This window comes from Dermacentor albipictus, chromosome 9 (assembly GCF_038994185.2).
Source record: "Dermacentor albipictus isolate Rhodes 1998 colony chromosome 9, USDA_Dalb.pri_finalv2, whole genome shotgun sequence".
NCBI classification, from domain to species: domain Eukaryota; kingdom Metazoa; phylum Arthropoda; class Arachnida; order Ixodida; family Ixodidae; genus Dermacentor; species Dermacentor albipictus.
The window spans coordinates 588,389-603,378 of record NC_091829.1 but is presented as its reverse complement, the minus strand read 5'-3'; the positions used below and the strand labels follow the sequence as shown (position 1 = coordinate 603,378).

Genomic DNA, 14,990 nt, shown 5'->3' with positions numbered 1-14,990 from the left:
CAACAGTAAATCTTCAGTGCATGGCACAGTGTAACTTGGTGCAGTGGGACACTGTTGCAGCAGCACTTGTCATTTCCTGTACTATTGCGGGTGCACTGCCTTGTGTCTTGTTTTACGGTTCCAAATCAACTAAGTGAAGTAGCAAGGCACAAGCATTACGTTCACCAAGAAAGAACCACAACTCAAAAGATGTTATGAGCCACTTTACAGAATCCAGTGGGATTCAGTAAGCAAGTTCCAAATAACATAGCAGAACTGTATTGCTGTGAAACTGAGGAAAGGTATAATGCAGAAGCCTTATAAATAGGTATGTGTGAATACATGAATATCACGAAATTGAATAGCGAATGTTTAGGCAATTCAATTTGCAAATAGAATATGTACTATACGATTTTTTGAATGTTCAGTATTTAATGTAGAGAGCCACGCCGTACCGCATGTCACATGCACCAGCTAGCCCTCGTGCTAGGTGCCGTTCAAGTGGGTGCCTCACTTTGTTGTTTTTGTTGCAAAAGTGGCACGCAGTAGTTGCCTTGCACACATTAACCACCGCCTTCCGATTTCAGAACTTCTGACAGGTGGCAACACTGACCTCGACAATGAAAAAGTGTCTGCTCTTTACTGATAGCACCGACCGTGGTTGACCTGGGCAGCACCAACAATGGTTACGCGTGGAGCAGATATTTAGTCATGTGATGCACGGTCTGCGCTTTCATCTATTGCACAGATTGGCCTTGCAATAACGCACCTGCTGAAATGATGGGAAAGGCTTACTGTGTTTTGTAGGAAAACTGGAAAGCATAACTTTATATGCAATAAATGATTGCCATAAAACACAGGTATGCTGTTAAACAGGGAATCTCATTGGTATTCAGTACAACATAACATCGCTAATCATTTAGCTTCAGACAGAAAATAGCACTTCGTTCAACATTTTATTGGAAAAATTTCTCAAGCATTCACATATACTAGAACTGAGCCATATTCATTGTTGGAATACTAACTTGAAGTTCCTTTCAATAAGAGTAGACCATACTGTACGTATGTCTTGATTTCTATGCACCCAAGCTTGCCACTTTCATGCTGTGCAATGCTAGGAGACTCCCCCGAGCATGTGCAGCATATTCACATACCAAGCATTTGCAAGCATTAAACTTACAGATAAATTTTCTGTTATTTCATATCAAATTCAATATTTGAGTCAAAATCTATCCAGTATCTGCACACCCCTACTTATAAAGGATCAAATGGAGCTCATTTATATTTTCGTATTGTCAGTCTACAAACTTGTAGAAGCACTAAATGCACAAAAGCTATTAACATTCAACATTTGTAATATACTTGTGCTTTACTCTAGAAATGTATAGTAACCAAGTGCTTTGTACAAAGGCCATGACTATTCAGCATTTCTAATATACTTGCACTTTATTACAAAAAGTTATTTTCTGCATTCTTGCTGGGTCCAAAAGACTGCGATAAAAGTGACTTCCATCACTGTACTAAGCACCAGCAAATGATAAACATACAGGGAACAGTCCTGTGGCCACAACTTTGAGGTGTGCGATGAGTATACTGTGCTCAATCCTCATATTTTTTTTTTTTTTTTGGCTCCAAGAACATGCCTTGGCTTCTTTGTCATGATGACCAATTCTGCTGCTTATTTTTATTAGGGAGCCGATTCCAGGAAATTGACTCTGCCGCTTTTGCTGAATTGTACCAGCCTTTCGTACGTACTGTTGTGTGGTCCATAACTCGCACCAAACTCCTATTTAGTTTCATTGAATTCATTTTATTTCTGTTATTAAATTCTTTTCAATGCTCACTGCTAGAACAATGTCTCGCCTCCATCTCTGTCCTTTACCAAGTGCTAGAATACACTACTGAACGAACATGCATGCACTGTTGCGCATGCTGCAGATAATAGGTTGACCCGAAGTCTGAAATCACCGAGTTAATTGTTTCATAGGATTTAATGTCGCAGAGCATAAGCTGGGATCCATGTTATTTTTGACCACCTGGGATTCTTTTAACATATACTGAAACCCAGGTATACTAGCATTTCTGCGTAGCAGTTCCATTCGAATGTGTCCACAAATAAGGACCATGACCTCGTCCTTAGCAGTAGAGAACCATAACCACTGCAGGATGTGATCACATACACGGTTGACATTGGCCTCCTAGTTGATGCCCCATAAGCAGAAGTGGCTAAAAATGTGTATAGTACTGGTCTTACTGGGATGAATTGTGTTTCAAGGATAATTAAACAATTTAAATTTGAAAAAGAAAATACTATGCTTAAGATCTGTTCACCAATTACAGGGTTTACAAAGTGTGCTTACACTTAGTCTGAATGTCCGCAGGAGCCTCGCCTGCCAATAAATTTTAACACATCTGTAGATGGTTCGTTTAGTAAACTGCAAAAACAAGCGAGAACACACCACGCCTGATAAAAGTAACAAACGGGCAGTTTTAAAAGGTAAGCCTCGATGGTCTTGATGCCTCGGTAGTATAGTAAGCTCTATGTCTTGTATGGAGCCTTTACCACAGCTGCTGTTCCATGACTTGCATATAATGATAAGCTTTTAAAAGTTTCAACGCAGCATTTACATATGGCAAGCAATGTCTGTACTAGAGCACCCTCCTATACTTTAAAAGCATGCTGTTTTAAATTGTCACGGTAAAAACATGTTCAGAAATTGAACAGTGCATAGCAAGACTTTGAGCAATGAACTCACTGCTGCAGCTGTCAAATATGGGCACCCTTTTGAAACTGCTTTGCACTTTATTTCTCATCTAATTAAAATCGCCAAACATTTTCTACAAGTTCTGGCATAAGATGAACGCGAGTACTCGGTGTATTAACAAAGCATTTGTGCAACTGCTGTTTCTGCTCAACCATACTGTATGCACAGAGGTTCATTACAAATGCAAGTGCTCATCTGTCAGCAGCTTGCTTGATTACTGTCACTGCACCACATTCCACTGTGCTGGCTGGTCTGTAGGCAGGCTGGAAGAAGCTGCAGTGGTTTGATACAAAGGTTCCTGTGCTTCTGGAATGCATGTGAACAATGAATTACACAGCATCTGCCTACCTCCCAAGCTACCACTTGGCAGCTGCCCAAATGAAGGCCTCTGTTTAGGTGTCAGTGCGCGCCCAGAGGCACTGTCTTCTCCAACGACGTGGTCAGACTTTTGGTCACAGCACATCAAGACACATCAACAACGCGAGCACCAACACTGTTACACAGTCTCTTGAGCCTGTCCACCACAGCACCTAGGAAAGCGTTTGGGCTGCAAGCAACATCGGAAGTGCGGCCACCAACACCGGTAATAAAGGCCACTGGCCAGTAGCTGCACCCGTTTCGTGCGAGTCACAGCTGTCGGTGTGTGTCAGCTCAAAGGACAGCCATGGCCAGAGCAGGCCCTGGGTGCACGCAGGGGGGCTCTCGGCAAACTGCACACGCTGTGCCAACACAGCAATGCAGTAATGGCGCTGGCTGGACACTGCACTGGCTACCAGCAGGCGTGTGCCGTTCTCCTCCCAGCTGCCATGGCACTCAAATCCTGCAGGTGAAAAGTGCTATGGACCTACAGCACAACAGCAAAATGAAACTGCTCTGTGGACTGTTCGGTTCCTTGTTCGGCAAATCCCTTCAACACTCGTGCACAGAGCAAAAGATCTGGCAAAAGATGACTGCTTTTTCACCAGCGAGCACAATACAATTACCGAATGAAAATTGAATTTTCATGCGAAGTTGAGCGCCAACATGTATCAAATTAGTGGAACAGCATTTTTGCCCCATGTTCACTGAAAACACTGCAATAATTTTTTTATGTGTTATTATATGCTCTCTTTCACGTAGTTTTTGTATAATCTCACGCATGATGTTCCAAATGGCCACTATGAGGCTTGTGCTTGTTACTTGTTATCACAGCATGTAAGACTTTGTTACCCAAACACAATTTATTCATCCTTTATATTGCTAACCTTGCTGCTGTAATGCCCTTGGGCAAATGTACCTATAAAAATAAACAAATAAAAAAAGGTGCCAGTATAGCTGATGGTGCACACTGGATGCTTTCTTATCACGTAAAAGTAACATTTAGCTTCACATTTGCTTTCCTGACATAGATTAATCTTTACTAACATCGGCCCTTCTCGATGCATTTCTCAATGACAGACCTGTATCATAATTTATTTACTTATTCAATATTGTCAACCCTCTACCAAAGGTACCAAGTGAAAGCAAAGAATCATATACAATGAACATGCACATCTAGATGTTCTTATGAATGCGGACCTAAAATCTCTTAGAGCACAATTCAGTTTGCCAGCTTTTTGCAGAGTTCAAAGAAAAATGTAACTCATTGTTTCTAAAAAAAAACATTTTCAGGACAACTAATTTAGCATAGAATTGCTTGTATTTTCCAGAAAGTCTTGTTCAGCCATCGTAGATTGTTGCTACAAAAATCACGGGTGTTCATTGTGACATGTAGTGTATAATGTATTCTCCCAAAATATTGTTGACATGATTTCACCACACCGGCTTCATGTAAAATTTTCATTTGAGGGCAACACCGCAGAAAAAATTATTTACAATATTGCTGTCACTAATTGGGGAAGAAGACATTGAAAGATAAGCCTGAAGACAGTGCTCATGAACTTTGTGAGGTACCGGCCATCTTATCATCTGCTGTGTCATGGTAAACATATCTTATGCTTCTCTTCTCCCCATGATATGTTTGCTTAACCTCCAACTTCAAAATTCCTTCTTAATGTGGATGCACCACTCTTTATAGAAACAGTTTGCAATCTTTATGACATCCATCCTAACTTTTAAAACCTTTCGGTTCTTTACTTGAAAAGAACATTCAGTGTACTAGTGGAATAATAATGCCTCCTAGATTGCTGTGGCTTCAGCTGACCTAAATGTGCATTCTAAGCGACGGAATTGTAACAGAGTGCTTTTCTTTCTTAATTTGTAATTTTATTATTTTGTGGTTTTCGGCCTTTGGCTCTGGTACAACTGAACATCAGCAAAGTAAATTGTTGTATATAGTTGAGCCCAAGTATAAGAAACACCTTCGTTCCACAAAATATGTTCACTATGTTTAGACTTCTGTAACTACTGATAAAGAACAGAACGAGGCATAGAACAACTTATTTATCCTCCAAAATATCTTTATCGGGTGAGTGTTTTTCACCATCTAACAAATGTTATCGCTCCGCACAGGACGTGCCTGCATTTATAGGAAGTTTCTTTAATGTTATCGGTGGTTCTATCCACGGTCTGTTGTCAGCGAATGTTGTGTAATCTGACTGCATGTATACATGATGCGAATTGTGTAGTACTTCCTGGAAGACGCACATGCACCAGCAATTACTCTGGAACGTTCGATGACTTATATATAAAAGCCAATGTGCTTGACCAGCTGATGAGATTTCTGATGATCGCCGACTGTGTTCACCACTTTCATTGTGGTTTCATAGTCACTTGCTTTTGTGGGCACATGTTTGCCCAATAAAAGCTTCACCGTTCAGTTTTCCTATTGTGTTCTTCGGCCATTACTATGTGACAATAGGCTCCCTAAAATAGCTCATTGAGCTTTAATTCAGTAATATTGACCCGATAATAGTGCTCAAGTTTATTGACGAGTGGACGCGGTCATGTGTCAAGCTCTTTTCATAAGCAAGATGCTTGAGGAAAGCTGTGAAGCCTAAGACAGCGCCAATGTTGAAACTGTTGGAGGGCAACGTTGGAGGCTTGCTGCAGTTTTGTGGTTATGCTCATCACCTGAAGCCTCCATGTCTGATGGTCTCCGAGACACCCTAATCCTCACGAGCAGCAAAAATAATCTAATGTTCGTCTGCAGTCTACAAGAGTTTCATTCATGGCTCGGCTGAGCCGACACTTTGCACTTTGTCTTCGTAGACATCCACTAAGCAGAAGGATGTCCAACTTCCCAGCTTTGCAAAAGCAATCTTTTGTTCTTGGAGGCTTGACATCTTTTAAAGATGCCTTCAGCGTTTTTGTTCTGCCTAGGAGCGACATCCTGGGGCCTTGCCCTGAACTGGTAGCTTTGCTAATACGTTGAAATCTTAGACTTTGTCAATCCCTATTTTTCGCATAAATCACCATTCTCACCACCATTGGCAAGCATTTTATGAATCGTTTCTTTGATGTCTTTTCTTCCCTTTTTGTTTCTTTTCTTTGAAGTTTCAAACCTCTGGGGAAAGAAAGAAAAAAAGTTTGTTCCACACTGTTCAAGTGTGTCGGCAGTCGGCAAACAGAACTTAAAAGAAGGTCCCATGCCCACAGTCGTGATTAGAGTGTAAGAATATTCTAATACACTCTAGTCGTGATTACCTCTGTGACATAACAATTGTGACAATCCATGTGCTATCCAAAGAAAAAAAAAACTTACGTAACAGAGCATGAAAATTGAGGTGTGGGCTCTGCTGATTGCTTGCGTTCATGTGGAATGCACTGTGTAGGCACCATGTAGCCTCGCTTATCCCATGGCTTTTTGAGATGCTGCCTCACTACATTTCATTCTGTTCTTTGTAACTGAACCAATCAGGGTGCGCTTGGCCGAATATCACATCACATTGTTATATGTGGGCTCGACTGTATAACAAAATCTAAATCTAAAATGTTTCTCGCACATACTGGTGTGTGGTGAATATGTGCACATACAATGAATATGATATAACGGATAACGAAAGTATTTTTTGTTAGATGAGGCTTCATGACAACATGATTGCGACAGTGGGTGCATGTAACTGTTGCACTGTTGCTCCACCTTGAGCATTGAGATTAGACACCTGTTAGCTTGGCATACAGAAAAGCAGTGCAAAAGTATACTCAGGGGGCAACTCAAACATGGACCAAAACGCACAAGTGGTGTAGTGCAGTTTCTTGACGTAAGCACTCTGCATTCTCACCAGTCGTTGCTAATATGTGCATGCTCAACTAGTTACCGACCCAATTGACAAGACAGAATGGCACACTTTATTATAAAACCTCCACAAAGCACTGCTTCGCACCACCACAAAACGCATAATAGCATAGGTGGAAAGTTTTCATTTTTCCGAGCAGGGGGCTAAGGCCCGACCTGCTTTCCAGACCCCACCTATATATTATAAACAAGATTTATTGAAGCTCGTAGCGACAGCTGGTTCTAGGATGCACCGAGTCTCTGCCTTGGTTAACGTGCGACGACGTATTCTGTGTGGCCAGGTTGACACTGTGCCAACACAGCGCCAAGGCCTACAGCGTTTGCATCTGTATGGATTTCGGTTGGCGCTTGAGGGTCAAAATGGCGAAGAATGGGTGGCATCGTGAAAAGACGGCACAAGATTGTGAAGGCGTCGTCACACTCTGGAGGCCTGATGAGAGATCTCTAGCGCCACTGTTAGATACGGGACCTTTTTCTGAGGCCACTTCGAGTTCCCCAGACCCCATCGAATCGCACCACTGCTAAGTAAGGAGCGCAGAAACACGGAAAGCACATTCCAGAGGAGCGCACGTGCAAACAAGTTGAAGGCCCCCACTTCGTACGCTGCCGGTAGCTATTCACTGCTTGACTCTTCCAGAAAGCGAGGGGATAGCCCGGCACTGTTGGAGGTAAAGTGGGTCCCGAACCAAGACGGCGGTATTGCGCCGGGACGGCCTGACGGCGGTATTGCGCCGGGACGGCCTGACGGCGGTATTGTGCCGGGACGGCCTGATGGCGGTATTGTGCCGTGACGGCCTGACGGCGGTAATGCGCCGTGACAGCCGGACGGCTGTGATGTACCGAGACGGCCTGGCAGCGTCGCACCGGCCGCCTTTGAAGAGGGCATTTGCAAGCCAGCGAGGCCATACCGCCGAGAGTAGGGGGCACTCGGACAATTGGGGCCCAAGCGTCGCCCCCCTCCTGTCCGCCTTTGTGACGGCGCGTAAGTCAGCATCGTAAGTCAGCAAGGCAAGACAGCAGGGAGCCGCCGGGTGTGACACCACCGCACGGGCGCCTACTATTGGCCGAAAATGGCGTCATCTGAGCGGACTCTCCCGTTGGCCGAACATGACACGTCTTCCAGATCTCGAAGGGTTTAAAAGACGCAGACCGGGAGCATTCCAGGATTCCTGGAGCATTCCCTGATTCACCTCTCTCGAACTTCTTGCCGCGGGCCGCAGCGTCCGAGTTGCTGCCGGCCCATAATGACTGTACAACTGTTCATTGACGTCTCACTGTAAATAATGTAAAATAAACCCTCCCAAGTTTTTTTCATCCCGAAGTCCGTCCTCAACTCCTACAACTGGTGGCAGCAGTGGGATCGCCTCTAACTCCTACAACTGGTTGGCAGCGGTGAGATCGCCTCTGAATGCAACAGCTGGTGGCAGCGCTACGGATCAACCTTCGTCGAGAGAGATCCTAAGGAACCGGGAAGAGCAAAGAAGAGAGAGCCTTCGTCAAAAGAGGTCCGAGGAAACTGGGAGTGGCGAAGAAGAGCGAGCCTTCGACCCAGGGAGTCTGGAGGACCCAGGAACAGCGGACAAATGAACCGGATGGCAGGGTGCTGCAACCGTAAGTGAGCACGTGGTTTTTTTCCTTTTGATTCGCCAGACTCAAATGTTCTGTGTTCATTTTGATAGTTCTGGGAATCAGGAGTTTGTTGCATTGTGTGTTTGCACAAATTAAGGAAAACAGTTCTAACCACCTGTCGGGGCAGCTGCCATGGATCTTAGAAGGTTGACGAGGTTAGACTTGTTGTTGGTGTGCGACGATTTGGGAGTTGAGGCGGATGAACGGATGAAAACGCCAGCTATCATAAAGGCGATTAACGATAGTGGCAATGATGGCAAAAGCATTGAGCTTGCTTGGGAGGTGATACATGAACCACGGGAGCGTGAGCGTCGTGAACGTGAGCGTCGTGAGTAAGAGTGTCGTGAACGTAAGAGTGAGCGTAAGCGTGAAGAACGCGAGAATGAACGGAAGCGTGAGCTTCAAGAACTTACTCTTAGCTGTGAGCGTCACGAACGTGAGAATGAACGCGAACGTGAGTATCGGGAACGTAAGCGTGAGCAAAAGTATGAGAGATAGAAGGCAGCACTGATCAAAAAGATACAGTATTGTGATCAGTTAATGGCACAGAGACAACGGCTGTCTGAGAATTCTGTAGGTAGCACAGAGCGAAAGAATGAGGCAGCATTGAGCGGATTTTCGCCAAAAGCCGACGAGAAGAGTAGTGCCTGTGAGATTGTCTGCAGATTCATAAGTGAAGGGAAAAGGCTAGCTGCTAACGATGCCTTAGTGGCGACAGGGGCCGTTAAAGGCCGCAAGGAGAGCGACGAGGTGCTGTGCCAAAAGATGACTGTAGAGACAGCTAGGCCAGCTGCGAACAAATTGGCACAGTTACCGCGTGTGTGCGTCGCTTGTAATGTTAGCAAGGTTGCTAGCGAAGAAAAGGGTACTGCTGACCCGACAGACGTGAGCACCCATGTAGAGCCAGATCTGCATGCAGAAGTGAAGTGCAAACTGGACGATGCAGTTGAGAGTAGTTCTCGGGATGGCGAGCTCCGTAGTTCACGAGAGAACAGCTGCATTGTTCAGGGATCGGTGCGGCTCTCCGCCAGTCTAGATAGCCTAGATAGGGATGATTCCGTTGTTAATCATTCGGACTGTGCGCGTGAGACAGCAATCGATACCGACGAGCTGTGTGCCGATGCACAGCGTGAGCTGGGCAATGCAGTAGAGGGCAGTTCGCAAGAGTGCGAGTTGCATAACTCTAGTAACTCTAGTTTTTAGAATAATAATGTCGAGTAAAGCCTGCTGCATTGTTCCAGAGTCGGTTGGGCTGTCCGCCAGTCGAGGCATAGTGAGAGTAGATTTAAATGTAAATCACTCAGACTGTGCGGGTAAGAGATCGATCCGGGCCGACGAAATGTGTACCGGCCAGCACGAGGCACGAGAAGGCGACATGAAAGCGAGTGCAAAGAGAAAGCGCCGTAAAAAGAAGCGCGGTAAAGACCGAAAGACGGTAACTAATGTAGCGCCGCCAAAGATGGCGAGAAACCCAAAAGGGCAGGGCGCGAGGATAAAGGTGCGGTCATCACGGACGATGTTGACGCATCCAAAACATTCGAGCCACCGGTCAAAGGGGGACCATGAAGCATGTTCTGCACGGACGTGGACAAAGGGCACGGGGCAGTTAAACTCCTCGTTGTTCCGTAGTTCTTTTCAAAGCTCAGCGTGCAGTACGAAGAAGCGCAAGGTGGCAGGACGAGACCAGGTGGGGAGTAGCGACGTGGTCAATCGAGTTTGTAAGGAAAGTGGGGCACCAGGACGCAAATTGGCAGGAGACCGTAACGTCTTGGGGGAGCTGATAGTGAGTCAGCCCTTTTGTTGTTCCTCGGCAGCTAGAGTAGCTTTCAAACCGCGACCACCTCGGGTACAGCTCAAAGTATGAGTCAGACGTAAACGTTTGGAACGGGAGAAAACAGAGCTTCCGTAGAAGTAAAACGTTCTGTTTTGTTTTATCTTTGAGCACTTGGTAATTTTCGCGATGTCAGTTCCTTTCAATATGTAAGGTATGAGCTCTGTTTATGTATTGTTTGAGAAGCTCAAGATTTGAAAGAGGTGTTTTTTTTGTAAACATGTAGTATTGCGAGGTGTTCATTAATAAGTTGATAGGCTTTCTTTTTTTGTGTGTGTCTAAGTAACCTGAGTGTCAAGGTTATTGTTGAGAGGCCTATCGTAACGCGCGTGTGTTTTAGTTAACCTTCTTTTTTTATAAGCGTTTCTTATTTTCTAAGGTTAACCGCGTAGGTTTTCAGTAAGTGCATCATTTGCATTGAGAAGCGTCCTTAGTTCCTTTAGCGCGTGTCCTGTGGGGACGGAAGGAAGCAGATTTATGACTGGGTTGCTCGTGTGTGTTGAGGGCAGCCGTATTCTGACTTCTCTGATAAGTATGCGTGGAACGAGTTATTAAAAGACGCATTATTTTAAGGGTTCTGCGGAGTGTGCAAGTCCCGCAAGTTTAATTGTTCGTTTAAGTCACGTGTCCTGTAGGACTTTCAGGGAAGAAACGTGAGTAAGCGTAAATGAAAAGTTTGCCTACAACGCAAGTACGCGTTCTGTTTAGTGACCACAAGGCTAGTGCGCTTGTGATTACGTACTTATGAGGTTGACCAGATTGTTCAGTGGCAGCAATACGTGCAATAAGTACGCCACTGCGATAGATTGGAAACATGCTGTTCGTGTAGTTAGGCCACTTAAGTTATGTTCGGCTATTTTCATTTGTTGTTTGCAACGTCAACGACCCTTTGTTTTGCTACAACACTGGCACTCTGGTCTTGTCGGCATTCGGGGAGAAATGTATAGCGGTTTGGAAAGGTGGTTGGAACTGCTTTGTCAAAATTGGGGAAATAAAAGATCAGGGTTCATTTTGACTCAGTAATAGCCTGGCGAGTCAGGGGTGAAGAGCCTGCGCTTACGCGTGGTGCAGTGCTGTGTTGTTTTGTTTGTTTGACGTATGTTCTCCAGAGCCCAGGATCCCGAAGTTCGTCAAACGAGGCTCGACTCCAGTACCCTGCACGTTCTTTCAGCGTTCCTCATGGCCAGCGAATTGAGTTCACCGGCCATTCAGAACTTCCGGGGCGAGGACGAGCTGTTAGATACGGGACCTTTTTCTGAGGCTACTTCGAGTTCCCCAGACCACATCGAATCGCGCCACTGCTAAGTAAGGAGCGCAGAAACACGGAAAGCACATTCCAGAGGAGTGCACGTGCAAACAAGTTGAAGGCCCCCACTTTGTACGCCGCCGGTAGCTATTCACTGCTTGACTCTTCCAGAAAGCGAGGGGATAGCCCGGCACTGTTGGAAGTAAAGTGGGTCCCGAACCAAGACGGCGGTATTGCGCCGGGACGGCCTGACGGCGGTATTGTGCCGGGACGGCCTGATGGCGGTATTGTGCCGTGACGGCCTGACGGCGGTAATGCGCCGTGACAGCCGGACGGCTGTGATGTACCGGGACGGCCTGGCAGCGTCGCACCGGCCGCCTTTGAAGAGGGCATTTGGAAGCCAGCGAGGCCATACCGCCGGTAGTAGGGGGCACTCGGACAATTGGGGCCCAAGCATCGCCCCCCCGTCCACCTTTGTGACGGCGCGTAAGTCAGCATCGTAAGTCAGCAAGGCAAGACCGCAGGGAGCCGCCGGGTGTGACACCACCGCACGGGCGCCTACCATTGGCCGAAAATGGCGTCATCTGAGCGGACTCTCCCATTGGCCGAACATGACATTTCTTCCAGACCTCGAAGGGTTTAAAAGACGCAGACCGGGAGCATTCCAGGATTCCTGGAGCATTCCCTGATTCACCTCTCTTGAACTTCTTGCCGCGGGCCGCAGCGTCCGAGTTGCTGCCGGCCCATAATGACTGTATGACTGTTCATTGACGTCTCACTGTAAATAATGTAAAATAAACCCTCCCAAGTTTTTTTATCCCGAAGTCCGTCCTCAACTCCTACACCACCAAGGAGCTGCGTGAAAGGCGATATAATTGTCGCAAAGTTTCGAATGAATTGCCGGAAGTAAGTAAGAGCAGAGGCCGATGAAACTGCGTAGCTTTTTCATAGTCGTAGGTTGTGGGAACGCAGTAACAGCCCGTAGCTTCTCAGGATCCGGGCGAATGCCCTTATTTGACATGACATGGTCTAAAATTGTGAGCTGACAAACAGCAAATCGACACTTCTTCAGGTTAAGTTGCAACCCGGCGTTGGTCAAGTGAGTACGTGCTGGAGGGGGGGAGCAGGTGCGTTGCGAAATCGGGGGCGAACGCCACAATGTTGCAAGATAGCAAGGACAGATTTTCCATTTGATGCCACATAGAACAGTATCCATAATTCTTTTGAACGTAGCAGATGTGTTGCAAAGTCCAAAAAGCATGACGATGAATTCATACAAGCCGTCTGGTGTAACAAAGGCAGTTTTCGGGCAATCGGCCCCTGCCATCGGAACCTGCCAGTAGCCTGACTTGCATGCAAATCCAAGGAAGAAAAGAACTCGACTGTCCAGAGCAACATCAATGCGTGGTAATGGGTAGACATCCTTCAGCGTGATCTTGTTCAACCGTCGAAAATCAACACAGAAGCGGATGGAATCGTCTTTCTTTGTGACGAGTACCACGGGGGAGGCCCATGGGCTCTGTGAAGGTTGAAAGGCGCCTAGACGGAGCATGTCATTGATCTGGTCTGCAATTACGCGACATTCCATAGCGGACAGGCGATATGGTCTTTGTCACAGCGGTGAGTGAGAGCCAGTGTGGATGTGATGCTCGACTGTCGAAGCAAGGCCAAGAGATGTTTACGCAACATCGAAAGAATGGCAGAAAAGCTGGATGATTGCAAGAAGTTGAGATCGCTGCGAATGCGCCAGGTCGTTGGCGATGAACAGGCTGAACACATCAGTCCATGTTGAGTCGGGTACGGAGAGGGCACTCAGTTTATGGATGGCAGTAGCAGGCACTTCGTCAAGGACAGAAACAATTCGTGTTCAATCGACTGACGAGACATAACCAAGGCATTTGTGGCGGAGCAGTGATAGCGGCCATAAAAATTATTGTAAATGGGCATCGCGCTGACACTGGCGGCAAGGTCAAGAGCTGCAAAGGGCAAAGGAAGTGCTTTTCGGGTAACAAAGTGATGAGAGGGCATGAAGAAGGCCATCCCGTCGGATATAGTACTACACAAGACGGGTACGAATGCTGAAGAGAGCGGGGAATACAGGTGTCTTCTTTCACAGCAATTTTAGCGGCAGGATGAGCATTGACCGAGGCCAGGTCACCAAGTTCGGAAAGTTCCATCTCGACCAGAGCAGAATTGATGATAGCATTGTGGCGTGAGAGAAAATCCCATTCTAGAATAATGGCATGGGAGTACGATGAAAGAACTATGAACTCAATCGTGTAGAAAACGTCGTGTATGGTCACACGGGCTGTACAAGCAGCGGTAGGGCGAATGAATAGAGCACTCGCCGTTTGAAGCGACAATCCAAACAGAGACGTCACTTTACGAAGCGAGTGGCAAAACCTGGCATCCATAACTGAAATAGCAGCACTGGTATCGACGAGGATGACTGTAGCAACATCTTCGATAAACACATCAATGACATTGGCAGCTAAAGGAGGAGGACTTCGGCATGTCGACATTTGCACAGTTCTTGCCTTGGGAACTGCATCATCTAGTTCTCCCTCTTCGTTGGAGACGGGTCGTCGACGCATAGGGGAAAGCTACCGGCGACGTGGGGAGGGTGACCGGAGCCATTCGAAGCGAGGACGGCGATCAGTCTGGGAGCGAGCTGGTGATGGCTCAAAGGGTCCGTAAGGCGCATTTGGATCAGGTGGCACATAGGGCACTCGTTTATCGTCATTGAACACCTGCGATCGGCAGTGGCAGAACCTTGCGACATGACTGGGATACCTACATGCAAAGCATATAGGGCGATTGTCCAGCGTACGCCACGGGTTAGCGACGGCAATGGTGGCCCAAGGGGGATGGGAGGGGGAGGGCAGTGCACAGGCTGCTGGAAGCGACGTACGGGCACGCTGCAAGGGGCCATTCCAGCAACTGTAGCATAAGCGACCGGTGTATCCACGGGATCCTGCTGGTGAACAGCAGGCAGCGCTTCTGCAACCTCTTCGTGGATCACGTTATGGAGATGAGACGGCAAAGTACTGGCAGATTCCTGAGTGACGGACACCAGAGATAGCTGTAGTGCGACTTCTTCGCGGACGAAATCCTTGATTTGGGTTATCAGGGAAGCTTGTTCAGGGCCGGGGGTCAGGCTGCAGAGTGACGCCATATTTGGTGTGGGATGTTGCCTTGTCGGGCTCAATCTTGCCCGTGTGAAAGGGAGGAATAGCGGTAAGGTGCAGAAATCAGGCATTTGTATTGCCTCAAAGGTTGCCCCTATTCTTAGCAATATTTACCTGAGTAAGGTTGACAACTGCT

General features: G+C 46.7%; 1 protein-coding gene across 1 annotated transcript in view; it reads right to left on the bottom strand.

Annotated features, from left to right (window-relative positions):
- Nucleotides 1-916: 916 nt before the first annotated feature.
- The window catches only part of LOC135909206 (uncharacterized), a 41,073-nt gene continuing 26,999 nt past the window's right edge, over nucleotides 917-14,990 (bottom strand). Inside the window, exon 5 of the mRNA XM_065441066.2 lies at nucleotides 917-3,564. Within this exon, the coding sequence (XP_065297138.1) occupies nucleotides 3,275-3,564 (290 nt within the window). The 3' untranslated portion in view covers nucleotides 917-3,274. The remainder of the gene's footprint in view (nucleotides 3,565-14,990) is intronic.